General features: G+C 43.0%; 1 protein-coding gene across 6 annotated transcripts in view; it reads left to right on the top strand.

Annotated features, from left to right (window-relative positions):
- The window catches only part of tead3b (TEA domain family member 3 b), a 31,152-nt gene that overhangs the window by 4,742 nt on the left and 9,872 nt on the right, over window positions 1-16,538 (top strand). For all 6 annotated transcript variants that reach the window (XM_034585245.1, XM_034585241.1, XM_034585243.1 and 3 more), the window contains exon 2: window positions 9,251-9,505. In XM_034585245.1, coding sequence (XP_034441136.1) covers window positions 9,382-9,505 — 124 coding nt within the window. In that variant the 5' untranslated portion in view covers window positions 9,251-9,381. The remainder of the gene's footprint in view (window positions 1-9,250; window positions 9,506-16,538) is intronic.

Below are 16,538 nucleotides of genomic sequence, written 5' to 3'. Positions count from 1 at the left end.
GTGCTTTCATGAGTCTGAGGAAGGCAGGCGGCGTCTGCGGCCAACGTGGAGCAGATGGGCCCCCGACACTCAATCCAGCTCATCACCTCCGATTTATCTCGCAAATTAAGGAAGCTGTGTTTACTGTTAGACATGTGCATTTGCTGTAAATGCATCTGTGTGCGTTCCTGTGTGTCAGGAGGAATAAGAGCAGCGTTTCCAGTTCTTGTCAGAGAGCAGCTCTCCTGGCCTGGAACCTAAAATGTTTTCTTTATCTGTAATCTGACCTTAGAGAGCAGCTGCTCCTTCTGCCGCCAAGTCCTGTTGTTTCCTCAAGTGTGTGTTTGTGTGGCTGTTGCTCCATGTGTGAGTCTGTGTGTGTGTGTGTGTGTGTGTGTGTGTGTGTGTGTGTGTGTGTGTGTGTGTGTGTGTGTGTGTGTGTGTGTGTGTGTGTGTGTGTGTGTGTGTGTGTGTGTGTGTGTGTGTGTGTGTGTGTGTGTGTGTGTGTGTGTGTGGAGTGGGGGTCTCACTGCGATGGTCAACGCTCACTCTACATCTGTGAGCGCCCTTCAACCCTTAACAAGACGTGTGGTTCGAATGCGGAGGAGTTTCAGGCTGTGGATTTGTTACTGTGTTCGGTGGAGGTGTGTTTAACTCTCTGCTGAGCAGTGGGTGGGTGGTTGGGGGGGGGTTGGCTTTTGGCTGCCAGCAGGGGTCTGTTCTCTGCCAACAAGTGTCCCAACTCCAGCAGCAACCTAACAAAGGCTGCTTTTTTAAAGGAAGGGAATAAATCTTGTAGGGTATTGGTTTGCAAACAGATGGTGGTAAATAGGTTCTGCCAGTGGGCTCTGCCGAGACGTTCAAGCACACAACGGGATCAACAGCAGAGGAGACAGATTTGATGGAAATCTGTTAACAATCTGCAACAGGACATGAGTCAGTAAAACTGAGTCATGGAGATGGGGGTGTGCTGAGCTCTGGATAGAAGTAGTGTTGTATGTGATATGGAGAAAAATGAACCTTGATGACAACAAATCATGGTGAATGTCACATTCCTCCGCCAAGGCCCAACAGTCCCGTTAAATCTAATCAAGTTGCACCAAATTTCACACATTCATAGATATCGGCTCCCTCGATGTGCCTGATTTCTTTCGCTCAAGCCCTGTGAGTTATTCCCTTGGTAAAAAAGAGAAAATGTACCAAACGTACCAAAAACAAATTCACATTCAATGTCCTTCCACCAAGTTTAGTGGTATTTTATTCAAGTGTAATCTTGCTTGCAATCAAACAAACCAACCAACAAATGGACAGGAGTGGAAACATAATCTCCCTGGTGGAGGTAGAAAACTACTTTAAAAACTCTAAATCCAAACCAGTGGCAGAAATGTCCTGTTTCTCTACCTTTAAATCTGAAATCTGAAATAATCTGCATTTTCAGTTGAACAACCAGCTACAACAACATAGGAACATAGGACAGAGGATTAAATGATTGATGAGCTGAAAGGAAAATGAACATTGATCCTACATTCATCTTAAAGCCTGACTCCAAATGCAAACTAATGCAGCTTCAAGGTTGTGTTAACCTGTTTGTCATATCAACTTGATAAGAGAGATCAGAACCAGTGCTTGTTGTACTGTCCTAAAGCAGAGTTGGGTGATCTGAGGCTTTTTATGTGATAAATCTCAAAGACGTCCACACAATTTACTTTTCAAGTGGTTCATAGACATTGTTTATATCCTCCCGCTAAAGCTCTGGATGTAAATCCAGAGCTAAACTCACAAACCAACAGAATTATAAGCTGCTAGATGGCTGTGCTGAAATTGAGCCAAATTCTATCAGATGTCTGTATATAGGGTTTCTTTAATGCGCAAAAACGATTCACTGTTATGAAGTTAATAGCATAGTGGATGAGGAGCTGGTGCCAAAGCAGAACTTGATATCAGTAGCATGGTCAGATATATCTATTTGTAAAGATTAATGTTACTATACTTCTTTCTTGGCCTATGTTGCATTCTTCCACCAAGTTTCATGTAAATCTGTTGAATATTTCTTTCATAATCCTTCTTACAATCAAACAAACAAAAGGACAGGTATGAAAACATAACTTCCTTGGCGGAGGTAATTAAAAGGAAAGATCTCAATTTGGATCGTGGATGTGCGTCAAAAGTTATGTACGTTTTTGGGTAGATCGACCACCCTTACCCCCAAGTGGCCAAGCTATACATTAGTGCTTACATTTATTCTTTTTGTCCATTTCATTAAGAATGTGGCCACTTTCATTGTTGTAATTCCATGATTCTGGTCCCACGGTGCAAAAACAACTAGAAGATTTGTGCACCAACCTTTTCTTCTGAACTGGCCTGAGAAAATGCACATATCCCCTTTGTTGTTCTGTTGTCTGGTATTTACGACATGTTTAACGAGTTACATCAAAAAGGTTGTTTTTATGCATCGAGCTCGGGCCGTCTTGACATCATTAAATTTAGAGTTTCTCCGACTTGTTGTGTTGCTTACGAGGAGAAGCCAGTTTCTGGCGGAATTCAGTTGCTTCGAGAAAAACCACAGCTGAATCTGGGAAATATGTAACCTTAACTTAACCTTAACCAAGGCCCCGTCTACACTACTGCTACATGGTTGTTCAGCAATAAACGAGCGGGCAGCGCAGAGTCGAGAACCAACAACAAACATTGCGACAATGGAGAAGGTTGTGTTAATGTATCTCTTAAGAAAAAGACAAAAGCGTCTGTTTGTCCACTCGAGCGGGCGAAGTGAGTAGCTTCTTACCAACCCCGCAAATGTTCCGCTTTTGTTGAAATTTCTTCCTCGTGACCTTTGGTTGTCTTGCTTGAACTATTGGCCACACCGCCCCCTATTGACTTCCGGTGGAACTGCTCCGTTCTGTCAGTTTCACCGTATCCGTAAGCTTTCAGAAGAGGAGCACAAATACGGATTAGGAACGTTTCTGTATGTGTATCTAACGTTGAGCCTAAACGAGTCATTACAAAAACCTAAATTTTAATGATATAAACGCTGTTCTTGCGTGTGGACGAGAGGCCGAAACACGGAGGGAAAAGTTTGTTTCGTAAAATAGTTGCATTAGTTTCCGACAGGTCATTACAGGTCTTCAGAATCAAATAGATATTGTACCTCACCTTCACACATGTCTGGCTTTTCTAGTCTAATGCTCAATGGGCTGCCATGGCTCTCATGGTGGGCTGTTTAATCTCGGTTTCAAATATATTCCTGTGATCCATCCTGTTTGGTCTTAAACCTCGGTAAGTTACACATTGTTTTTTTCTTCCCACCTGTGGACTGGTGAGGAGATGCTGCCAATCGGGCCATAAAAATCTGAGACATGACAGAGTAACTTTGACTCAACGCCTTGCCTCACTTTCAAATTCCACATGTGTAAGTAGAAATCCATGTGGTTGGTCAGTCAGAGAGCGCCATGAGCTCATGTTCAGCGGGAGATGAAAAAAATTGTCATCTCTGCCGTTTATGATTAAGTGTTATTGTGCCAACTGCTGAAAGTCTTGACAGGCCGTGGATTTATTGCTGAAACAAGCAGGCTTTTAGTTTTCCTCCTTAAAAGGGATTTCATACATTCTGTGGCCCAGTTTAAACGAAGGTCTGCGATACAAATGTCTGTAATGGACCTTTCCCTGATTTAGTCTGCACCGACAGCTTTCCTCTGTGTGACCCAGCAGCCTGAGAGTGACTCAGTAGAATTACTGGAATTCACTGGTAGGTTTCTCCACACACAGTCTTGTCTAGGGAGAAAAAGGGGGAAAGGGAGGCAGTTACCGGCGCCAGTAAACACTGGTGAGCTCGTAGATGGAGCTGCAGCAGAGATAAGCCGATTGCTGAAAACAGACTGCAATGCGATCGCCCCGTTCAGGGCTGGGAAAATGGGAAGAGGGATTCTGGTGCATGAATGGCGCCGTTTGAATGAACGGGCGAGGTGCATAGCTCTGCAGCGTTATTTACATTCCTGCTGCACATTGGAATTCTGTAGCATGTTGGTCTTAGAGTCTCATGGCCCAAATCCCAGAAAGTGGGAGGGGAGGTGTGTCCTTGATTTTTGTGTTAAATGTGAGAAAAGCGCGTCATTCAATCAACATCCGAATTAAAGCCTGTCGTCTGGCAAACGCCCAGAGGAGTCACACAAACAGGTTTGAGCATGAGACAACGGCTGCAGCTAATAAACTTACTTGCTTTAAAAAAGAAAAAAAAAAGAAAATAAAAGTTGTTGTCACAAGTTATGTCATTAAATGTCCTTTTTAGTTTGACCCCGAGCTTAAAAACCTGAACCTTACCTAACACCCAGAACAACAAATCTTCCTTTGAACTGGGAATTATTTGGCTTTTTTTGCTTGATATGGTCACTCAGTATTCAAAGTATTTTAAGGTGAATTTTGATTATTGATCATCGAATCAATATTTGTCAGAGCCTCTTTGTATTCTAAGTTACCTGAATAGATTATAGCCAATATGCACCATTTCTCCTGTCAGTGTTTGCACAAGGACACAAGTGGACAGGACAAGGCAGCAGTGGTGGAGGACGTACTCAAACATGTAACTTAAGTAAAAAATTAAAATGTTCTACTTGAGTAAACATAAGTCTGTACTTGTACTAAGTATTAAAAGTAAAAGTATTTGTCGAGTGTAGCTTATATGCAGCAGAGTCTCCTCAGAATTCATTTCAGGTGTTTCTTCACCAGTGATGCGGCTGCAGAAGGAGGCGGGGTCTAATGTTACCTGCCCGCTCTGATTGGATCAGTGGATCGATTCCCCCTCTCATTATTGATTACTTTTAAATATGTTCAAAACTATGTGAACACGAAATGCAATACAGATATTTGCTGATATGTGTCGAGGAGTAACAGTACAGATACATGAAAAATGTACTCCAGTCCAGTAATGAAGTAAATGTACTTAGTTACATCCCTGGCAAACTTTTGACCCGCTACAGCCACAGTGTGTAGTGTGTGTGCAACGTCACATTCAATCTGCTGTGAGTCATTACTATGATATTTTGTGTTCTTGAGTTTCTCCTGCAGACACTCCAGTGCTGCTGATATCAGCTGTTTGAATCTGATCAATATGTTAATCACAGCAGCTTCTCTGTTCAGATGAAGTTCTGGCACAAAGTCCCGATGGAAAAACCCAAATCCCAAAGCTCTTTAAAATTTAAATCAGTTTATTGGAACCCCCCCCCCCCCCCCATTGTCAAACTATTGCCGTCGCATTTGAGTCCATGAAAGTGTCCCTGTGAGTTGATGCTCCGCTCGCTTTCATCACGAAGTGGAGACTATTGTCCTGATTTAAATCCTGTGACTCCGGCCGAGGATGTATTGAAACATGGCTCCGCTGACAGCGCCCTCCCTCCAGTCTGAGCTCTCTGCGCGTCACGAAGCGTGTTCACTGCTGATGTTGCATTCCAGCTGGAACAATCCCACTGTTTTCCAGACCCCAAAGTGGACGCCTAAATTGGACACCCCCCCCTCCCCTCCCTCCGACCACCCTCCCCCTCACTCTCCCCCATACACACACCCCCTTTCTCCCCCTCTGCTCTCCAGCCAGCCAACCAACCAACCAACCCACCCACCCGCCACCCACTCCTCCCATACACGCATCCCCTGGTCTCCTCTCCTTATTTGGGTAGAGACGTTCTGAGCGCTGGGTGGAAGGGAGGGGGAGGCGGTGGGGGTGAGGCAGAGGAGGGAGGGCGTTGGGTTGACACAAGGGAGGCAGGAGGAGAAACAGTGAACACTCGCAGGCTCTTTCTTAATAAGGACATGTCTGGAATTCAGGCCCCTGCTCTCCTCGCCAGCTGAAGAGCCTCTCTTTCGCAGCACCTCACTCGAGCACACTCTTGTGAGCACTCGGGGCTCCATCGAGGTCGTCAGATCCCCGAGCTACACGCTGACAAACCGCGAGCGGCTCTTCACAGCTCGCCGTGCCGACGAAGGTCTGCTGTGTTTTCTCTGCTATAATTGGAGATAAACAATAGAGTGGCTCGGCTGACCCTCCTCTCCCCTCCCTTCTCTCCCTCCTCCTCCTCACTGTACCCCCGCTCTTTAATTGTTGCCCCCAAGCTTCACTGGAGCTGTTGCCCCACAGCACCTGTGCATTCATTAATGAAACACTTCCTGAAACACATTTTCATAACACACACACACACACACACACGCACACACACACACACACACACACACACACACACACACACACACACACACACACACACACACACACACACACACACACACACACACACACACAAGCATCATCTGCAGAGAGGCTGAGACAAAGACGGGCATTTCAAGTTTACTACTACTACTCATTGTTCCTACAGATGAGTCAGACAATGAAATAAACTAAATTACAGTTAATGACAGACTGTCATGAAAGCCATTTGCTAATACATTTAGACTTTATTCGATTTTAATTTTTTTGGGGGGAGATTAGTTCCATCATTGATTAATTATTTGCTTGATTATTCGTCAGGCCAGTAAAATGGCAAATATTCCCTCATCCACATATTGGGATACATGTTTGAGTTTCATTGAATAGTTGATTTAAGTCAAACATTATTGAGGAAATCAAACCTTTTTAGAATAAATGACAACTTTCAGAAGTTTCAGTGTTTCCAGTTTCTCAAATAAGGAGATTTATTGTTTTTACATTGTCTTGTATGGCAACAAACTGAATATCTTTGGGGTTTTGATTTGGTGATTTTCATTTGAATTGCACAAATATCAGAACAGAGTGTTATCAAACTAACCCAAACTCTGGTTGAATATGTAGTTGCCATTGGTTGGGATCCAGCCTTGTGATCTGCACAGATGTAGACGGGTCACTTGAGCCGCTGATGAGTGTTGGGTTTCAGTGTTGAGTTTTAACAGTGTGACCCTCTTGGCAAAGGGTCCGCCATAACCGGTACCCTCTCCGCTAAAATTAGCTGCAGTTTGACTCGGGAGGATATCAGTCAAACTCTCGTTCTGAGTTCTGTGACAACCGAGCATTTCGTGTTGTATGTTACATTTCACTGCAGGAAACAGTGTGTCGCTGGTTTGGTCGACACGTGGACAGAAAGGAAACGTCACTAATCCTGCAGCTTTGCTTTTTCACCACTTTGTTCGCGGAGGATTTGGTGCAACTGCTGCTAACGTGTATCTTTGTAAATACTGACACGTAAACAGAGGAGCGGAGACAAAGGGAGATTTTTTTCTGAGCTGTAATAAACTGCCACGTTTCATTGAACTTATATTTTGTGATTTACATCGGAGACCCTCTTTTCCGTCATGAATATATCCCGATACAATAAAATCACTCTGTTTCACCACAGTTTTGGTGTAATTACACTGTGACATGCGAGCACTACCACACATGCGAGGACCGAAACTTCATTTCTTGGCTGATTTTTACGAGAACCACATTGTTATTATTTTTTGACTCGTGTGCAAAAGAGGTCAAATGTGGCTTTTAATGAAACAAAAAACATCTGAAAACAGATAATGTCTCCTATTTTTTTTTTTTTTTTACATTTTATTATATTTATGTCTAAATGTTTGCATGATTGGATCATTGTAGTCTTTCCCCACAGGAACTCTCGTTTTTTGTACGTTAGTGCATTTATCCATTAAAGTTAAAATGCTGCAGCAGAGACACCAGCATCCTTTGAGGATCATGGTTACCTCATTGACTTCCATCTTAGAAACAATACAACGCTGAAAAGGCAGCTTGAAAAATACTTAAGATCTTTTGCCTGCAGTCAGCCATAAGCCAACCACACTGGAACACAGTTCCCAGACCACAAGAATTCTTTGAGGCCAGTGCTGATTAGTGAGGTCTTTAAACTTAGTTTTATGGAATATCTTGAATTCATTTGGCCGTTTCAGAGAAATTAAATTGAGGAAATTATAGTAATAATTACGGTTAACATTGTTTACTCATGCAAATTTAACGACTGCAATAAAGAAAAGGTCAGAGGAAGACAAAACTGTGACTTATAGATGAACAACATTATTCAAGCTGCATTTTCATTATGTTTGTTATGAGCGAGCACAGTTCTGCTTCTTCCTCTTTGCAGCAAATAATTCACTCTATGTGGATTTCTAAAGGAAAAAGCTCCAAACACACTTGGCAGGGCTGAAGTGGGGAAACTGCTAATTAGGTTGTCGACATAATTGAATTGAGTTTATATTAAATCTCTGCTCCATGTGTTTTTAGTGACACTGCTGGCAGCCTGCACTGTATCATGTACCCGTTCACCGTGCTGACCTCTTTGTCTGCAGGTCAGCGCAGTTCAGTGTGTTGACCTGTCTGCACTGCAGCCACAGATGTATTCCGAGCACACTGGTCCACCATTTATTCAACTTGCTCCACCAACACAAACGGCAAAAGCATTTTCACGCTTCCTCATTCTCGCCAAACGTGACAATTTCCACCTCACAAGAAGGTCACAAATTAATATGACAAACTGTGGCTTGTAATTGTTTTTCAGACACAATCGATGAGTTATACTTTTTCTTTGTTATTCTTCACGTCAGCTGTAATTGATTTATCTTCGAGATTGAATCGCACGACCTGCAGTTCCAGCTGTGGCCACATGGACAACATTGATAACAGCAGTATATGCTGGTATTTTGCGTAATACTGAGAATAGAACTCGCTTGTAATTCAGTACAGAATTTCTGGTTCCTGCTAAAACAATAACTTTTTTTTAATGCTTGACTTTTTTTTGTATTGCAACCCCCATAATATCCTTTTGCTGTACAATTGTGGCTTGTGTGGTAAAGTGGTTTTATTCGGGAAAAATGTAGAATTAGGAGTGATTGTTATTATTTTCCTGTTGGAAAGGAATATATGCTCTTATGTATAACAATGGTCATGTTCTGTTTTGTGTTTGTCAACAAATTCCATGCAAAAACCAAATTTGGTCGTCCATCTCTTAGGTCTCTATGGACTTTCTTACCCTGTCTGTGGCTCTCAGGTCTAAACCCAGTTGTTCCTTCTTAAATGGGTCATAAATATATAAAGTTATTTCCTAAAACCGCTGGACACTCAAACTGGAGTAAATAGTTGACTGTTTTCAGGTGTGTGGTGTTTACAGCATCAGGACGATTTTTGCTACAGTGATTAAGTTACTGTAGTTACCACAATGTAATATGTCGCCATTGTTTTTTTGACCATTGGAAAAGTGTCTTTAAAGAGTCTTATCATCATTGAATAAAATGTTTATTCATGTGACATTGTTCTCCACAGATCTCCCACAGATCTTTTGATATTGGGGCTCGGGGTCGGGCCCAGGGGGAGCCGCCACCATTGCGTCCAACGAGTGGAGCGCCAACGGTAGCCCAGAAGATGGGCTGGACGGGGACATTGATGAGAAGACCATGGAGGGGGACGCCGAGGGCGTGTGGAGCCCGGACATCGAGCAGAGCTTCCAGGAGGCCCTCGCCATCTACCCTCCCTGTGGCAGGAGGAAAATCATCCTGTCAGACGAGGGAAAGATGTATGGTAAGTCGACTGGAAAACAGCCAGAGAAACAACAAGAGAGCAACAATTACATGTAAATCAGTCACATAATGAACGCACAAAGATGAGAAAACCACGCGTTCCCCAGAGACGTGTGGCTGAAAGAAAAACAAAAATTGCCCTAAAGAGAAACTTTTCTTCCTCTTGTGCTCATGTCACATCTTCAACACGGAGGTGAATGTTTTCTTTCCACACAGAACTCTCCTTAACAAGTCTGTACCTGTTGTGCTGTGACCCAGGGGCAGGTTCTTCCAGTTGCACCGGCGCTCTCCGAGCTGGTTTTTGCCGTCCTGAAACCATCTGAGCTGCTCTCCCCATGATTTACACCTGTCTTTTTACTTCACTGTGTTTTTCTTTACAGTCTGTTTTTAATGCCCACTGTTTTATGGCCTCTTTTCTTCCGCGCTACGCTCTCACTCGCCAAACCTGCTTTGTTTTTCTGTTTTTTTCCCCTTTATCGCTGAACATCCTGCGCTCGTTTAACCCCCCACACCGGTATGGCTGGGAGAGTTTTGCCTGTAGGAGACTAGTTGGTGCTGGTTTCTAGAGAAGAGTTGTGTTTGATGCCGGACGGTTCATTTAAATTAGTGTTAATTAGCACAGCGTGCACCGAGACTCTGGAACAAAAACATCACTTTGGCATGCTGGTCTGTTGGAGATTTCAAACATCCACATGGTTTCAGAATAGTTTTAGCTGTTTCCTGCAGCGTGTTCATTAAATTGCAGGTGTTGAGCGCTTAATGTCCTGAAAAACTCCAGATGGACGTTTTTGGCAAGTCCGTCGGTGGAATCACTGACATCCAGGTGTAGGAAGTTGAACGCATTTGTCATTCATTATTTCGATCCCACTTTCCCGTTCCTGTTTTCGAGACAGCACACACTTTCCTAATTAGATTTAGCATTTGAAGCTTTTTTTTTTCGCTGAACAGCAGTTAAAATGTTGATTGACAGGAATTGTGCTGCTTTCTTTGCTGTTTTTCTTGGCTTCGACCTCAACAAACCCCCTTTTGGTTTTTGGGGGAATTATGTTCTTTTCACCATGGTAATTCAGATCCCTGAGGCCACGCTTTGTAGGACTTTCATGCCCTTTAATTATTGTCCATCATGTCTCAAAAACTTGAAATTGATTCCGGCTTCAGTACGACCATAAAAACCATCAATCGTTGGCACCAAAGTCTCAGACAGGATTTAAGAGGCATTAGTGTTTGTTTTTAAAAGGCTGGGTTTTTTTTTGGTTGGCTTCTCTGCAATGGGATTCTTTTGGTGTGATTTCACTGAGATGGAATCTCAACCTCTAATTCGTCACATTTTCATATTCAAGGACAAGCACATACCTGAGATTACTCAGCTACAGTGGCAGCTTCTGAACCTGGCTTAAGTGGATTAGTAGTGAGGAAACAAGTGTGTGAATTGATAAATAAATCAATAATTTAACAGAATAAAAAACATATAATTTGTCAAGTAGTAATGTCAAACATTTGCTGGGTGCAGCAATGACAATTCGCTGCTTATATATTTTGGGATTTGGACTCGATCTGCATTTTTCATAATTTTCTGGTATTTAATGCATAAACAATTGATTGATCGTAAAAACATTTAACATATTAATCAGCTGTGAAATGAATTAGTTGCAATCCAGAGAAACAGATGTGAAAAGTTTTTTTACATATAAAAAAAATTATAAATATCCAAACTAACAACAAGAATGTCACTCAGTAAAGCACATCAGAATCAACAGCCCCCTTATCAAACTATATTTAAATTCACGGAATCACGGTTTTTATTTTGATGCGCACCAAATTGCGCTCACTATATATCAATCTATTAAACATGTCGGATTGTTTTCATCAAGATCCATGAATTATTTTCTGAGAAATTGACAAAATGATAAAAACACCCTTTCACTCAATGTTAAAGAAAGTGAGGAAAGATTCCTGGATCCGGATCCACACCAAAATTTAACGAGTTCTTTCCTGACCTAAACCACATCCTTCCACCAATTGTCGTGGAAATCCGTTCTGTAGTTTTTGCGTAATCCTGCTAAATAACAAATACAGATGAAAACATATCCTCCTTTGTGGAGATTATAATAGTAATGATAACTAACCTAGGTTAAAAACTGAGGAAATGAATAAAAGCAAATAACTAGAAATATAAAATATCAATAAACTTTTTGACTAATAACATGTGCAGTCTGTTTATAGTTAGAATTTTCTTATTTAGTCATGGATGTGATTCATTATATTTAGATTCCAATTTTCATTTTGGGGACAGTTATCGTAAAATAATTTAACAAAATAGTTTACAACCTACTTTAAGCTGAGGGTTTGTGTAAAGACCTGCAGCATGAACCACTGCAGCCATCTTTTAATTAAAGCCCAGATAACTCTTCCAACCCGTGCAGCGGAGCAGTGCAGAGTCCCGAGCTGCGGACATTTGTCATGAGAACGTCAACAAAGAGAGCGGAGCGGCGCACAGACCTGCCGCCTTAGCGACAAACTTTCGGGACCCCTTTTAGAGGCCTGTTTTTTTCGAGAGCAGTAAACACCCTCTCCATTTACACTAAGTCATCTGAGGCTCCGCTGCCAGAGCCAAGGCATGCCCCAGAAGAAGCCCTCTCACAAGGTGATTACCTCAGACATCTAAAAGCTTCCCTGACGTGAGGTTAGGGGAATGTTAACGATTGCACTGTATGTAATACTGTCTACCTTGCAGTCTCAGACTTCCAGTGGCCTCCAAACGCAGGCAAGTCATCCCTCCCATTGGGAATATCACTCTTTCTCTGCCAGGAGTTCTTTTTTATTCTCCCAGTTGGTGGGAAAACCTTTTTTTTTTTGCAAATTTCCATTAGCGCGAGGACTGTTGTATATATGTGTACTTCTCCGCTCCACTAACCTGTCTAGACTTCCCAGCAGCGTTGCCAGTCATTTACGCAGCTCAGGGGTGACAAAGAGTTCAAAAGAGAGAAACGCTCATATTTTTTAATAAACGCCACATGTTAATAATCGCTGCAGTTTGTTTCTGAACATGAGCAACACATAAAGAAGCTAAACTCCAGTTGGTGACGTAATCACAGTTGTAACAGTTTAAACAGGCGACATCTGTTACTGCACGTCAGCTCCTTGTTCTTAACGCACTCTGCTTTATATCATAAGTCCGATGTATGTTATCAGTATATTGTGCTTGTGCACTACAGCCTGAATGAATTGCATTTTTCTGGGCCGATGCTTGTGATTACATGAGGCACTAAAAATGTCCAAATCTGATATATTGGCTAATGTATATATTTAAAAAAAAATTAGCAATGACTCCTACAATGTCGTTATCAAACCCATATGATATTTTCCAGTTAAACTACAATTTAACTTGTAAGTAACTACAAAAAAACATTAAACACAACTAAAACCCAAAATGGAACTTGAATTAAGAAAAGAAAATTGACGTAAAATATTAAAATAAATGCACACATGTAAAACAATCATTGAGCTTTTGATTGGCTGGTAGAAGCTGATTTTGCTACCTATAAGTCAGGCTAGTTTTTTCCTTGTGTTCATGCTAAGCTAAGCTAACTAGCTGCTGGTTGTACTAGGGCAGGGCAATAAAACAATAATCAATAATTATCGCAACATAATTTGCATCATCACCAAATTTCAAATTTTCGGAGTATTTCCATACATCATTAAATGTTTTGTATTTAGTATTAACATCAATGTTAGAAGAAGTTTATTTACATTCAAATTCACATTTGCTAGATGCACATAACAAAGATTTCATACATAAGCTGTATCGCTTTAATGCTTATGCCTCTTCTGAGCACATTGAGATCATATAACACATCATTTATAAAATGTTTTGCTGTTCATCAAGTGTCGTTCTCCGTCTAGTTCGTCCCAGCAACTCCTACATTGTGACATTTAATATCCTGATAATTATACATCGGTACTTATAGTAGTTATGAAAACTATAAATGATTTTGATTTGATTAACGGCCCCATCACTCGTTGTGGCATATTTAATTAGAATGAGAGAAAATAAACCTTTGATTCTTTTCGGTATTTCTCATGCAGCGTGATGAACACTCAATTAGAGGTTTAAAATAATAACTGGTACTGGACGTGATGATCTACGGTGTCGTTTGAAGTTTAAAAAAAACAAAACATTTAGAGCATAGCTGTAGCTCCGAGACTTTTGTTCCCGGTAGAGTGAAATAGTTGGCACATATAAGGCCACTACGTTCAGAGGAAGTGTCTTCGAAAAGATGCGTGTGTGTGTGTGTGTGTGTGTGTGTGTCTGAAAAAATGTGGCCTGTCTTGTTCTGCTGTGGGGCTGTGCTGACATGTTGTTCACCTGCGTTTTCTGGCCTCAACAGGTGTGTCAAACCCCGAGCGCACACACCCCTCTCTCTCTCTCTCTCTCTCTCTTTTATTCTTATTCCCTCTCTCTCTCAGCCCTGCAGCTGTCACTACTCTGCAAAGCATTGTGGGTAGAAAGCAAAGCGAGGGAAGATTTAGGTGCTGGAGAGAGAGAGAGAGAGAGAGAGAGAGAGAGAGAGAGAGAGAGGGAGGCCTGTGTCAGTTGTGACCTTTTGAGAGCCACGGCAAGACTTTAACAGCGGGTTCGGTGCCTGTGAGAAAACATGCGTGGAAAAGGTGCAATAGAGGGAAAAGGGGGTTGATGGGGGGGTGGGGGGGGTCTGTAATGATGACTGAGCACGCCTGGTGCTTCCCTGTCAGCCCCCTCGCTGAGATGCTAGGAATGTTTTCAGTCATGGCTGAGCAGTATGTTAGCAATTTAGGATTACCTCAATGTTATGAAAAGGGAGGTGGGGAGAGAGAATAAGGGTGGAGAACGGGTTCAGGGGGAGAGACGGAGGAGGAGGAGGACGAGGAGGAGGAGGAGGAGGAGGGGGGGGGAGCTCGCTGAGGGTGAGGAGAGATTACCTTTTCGCTCACTATCTTCGCGTGGAAGTGGAAAATTCCAGCGGTCATGTAGTGAAAAAGAAAAAGAGAGAGGCGTGTCCCGTCAGGGGGAGAGGTGAAGAAGGGCAGCCTGCAGCGATGTGAGTGGGTGTTGAGCAATCAACCAGGGAATCATGAGCCGCTCACAGAGAGGGAGATGGAAGTGTGTGTCTGTCTGTGTGTGTGTGTGTGTGTGTGTGTGGGTGTGGGTGTGGGTGTGGGGGGGGGGGGGGGGGGGGGGGGGGGGGGGGGATTAGAGGCAGAGGACAAGCAGGGCTGTGCATGCGATTGTCTTGTGTGTCTGTTTGTGTGCACCTGTCATGATCCCCTGCCGTGTGGGTCGGCCTTTTCACCGTCTCCACGACCCCCCCCCCCCCCCCCCCATGTCGAGCCTGAGCTGGATCGCGGCGGCTGCAGAATGACGACACACACAGAGTCTTGTCCTTGATAAAACAAAATTCTGCTGCGTTGTTGTCATTGAGAGCAGCGTCTAAAAAAGTACGATCAGCTAAAATAACCAGTTGCAGTTGGCAAAAGAAGTGAATTTCCAGAAAATGTGCATGTGTCCACCGTGCAGCTGCTGCTTTGAAGTCCCGAGACCGTCTTTTTAGATATCCTGAAGGTTATGATTTTATTTTAAAAGTGAATAATGTCCAGCAGCAGCTTTTGATTTCTTGGCCCCCTCAGATTTTATTAACCTAGAACTTTTTTATTATTTGTTTCTATTGTTTCTATTTCTCTCTATTGTTTAGGACTGGAACGTTTTATGCAAATCATCACTCTGTTGTATCATGAACCAGTTTGTCTGTTTCCTCAAAGCCAGAAAAAAAGTGCAGTGCCTGAGATTGTGACCTTTTCCATTTCAGTTTCCAAGTCATTATATTGTTCGACTTCATAAAAGTTTATTTGAAACTTCTGAACTCAAACACCGCTTATTTGCAGCGCGACTGTACGTCGCATCAAACAAAAAGCAGCGATTTAACATATCACAAAAGCAACCAGATGTTGTGAGAAACTGGAGACGTCGTCTCAGCTCACGACCGCAGAACTTCACCATCCATCAGATGAACAAAACACATTTGTTATTTACCAGGCAGTACAGAGTCATCACTGAGGCCCATGTTGTTATAATACAGGGGAAAAAAGTTTTTAGTCTGCTGTCTAGAAATCTGATTAATTGATTAGAGATGCTGGCTTTGAATAATCACAGAATTGGGCCCCTTCCTCGTTCTGCATTTAACTGGTACAGCTTATCTATGAATATTGCAATCATTCTAATCTCTTTAGTTTGTTGCAATAAATAATAATTTAGCTGTGACAGTTTCTGTCTTTTCTGTGTCACTCCTCAGGGACAATAATGACTGAAATTCTAAACTAAAAACAGATTTAACTTGGTTTCACTCGGCCGCAGCCAGAAACTGAAACTCACAGTTTGACCAGCTCTGTACAAAACTCCTGTCTTTATCAGTCAAACCTTCACAAACGAGTTCACACTGTATCTCCAGTGCGTTGCAATGAGATATGTGTGAAATTCAGAGCAGAGCTCTGCGGTGGGGACGGGACAATATAATGTTTTTCCCTCTGCCCCTCAGCTGAAGAGATTGAGTCTGACAGTTGGGTGGGGGTCGGACTGGCATTGTTCTCCCTCTGCCATCCTCTGCTGGGATGGTCGACAGCAGGTGCTGCTGTCCGTTGAGCGCAGGGTCACACAGTGGTGTTGTTTTGGGAGAAGGGGCTGCTCTGCTGCCAGGTGGCAGTTGTTGGCAGAGTCAGTTATGGCTTTGTGTTTCTTCTGAGAGTTACTGCAGCAGCTGCCCCCCTCTGACTGTCGACCCCCTACCCCAACCTTAATGGCCCTGAGCCCGGCTGTAACCCCTGCTACTCCCAGGGCTGGAAGGAGTGCATAAGAGCATGTGTGCGTTGGCCCGAGCTCTGGCTGTGTTCGCAGGCCTGGGCCAATCAGACTGGCTAGCACAGATGTGACAGGCTCAGAGGAATGCGAGGAATGCGGAGGCGCTGGAGCGGGCGTGTCCATCCTTGGCCCAGGGCGGAGGGGG

This window comes from Hippoglossus hippoglossus, chromosome 5 (assembly GCF_009819705.1).
Source record: "Hippoglossus hippoglossus isolate fHipHip1 chromosome 5, fHipHip1.pri, whole genome shotgun sequence".
NCBI classification, from domain to species: domain Eukaryota; kingdom Metazoa; phylum Chordata; class Actinopteri; order Pleuronectiformes; family Pleuronectidae; genus Hippoglossus; species Hippoglossus hippoglossus.
This window is presented reverse-complemented; position numbering and strand designations above follow the sequence as displayed.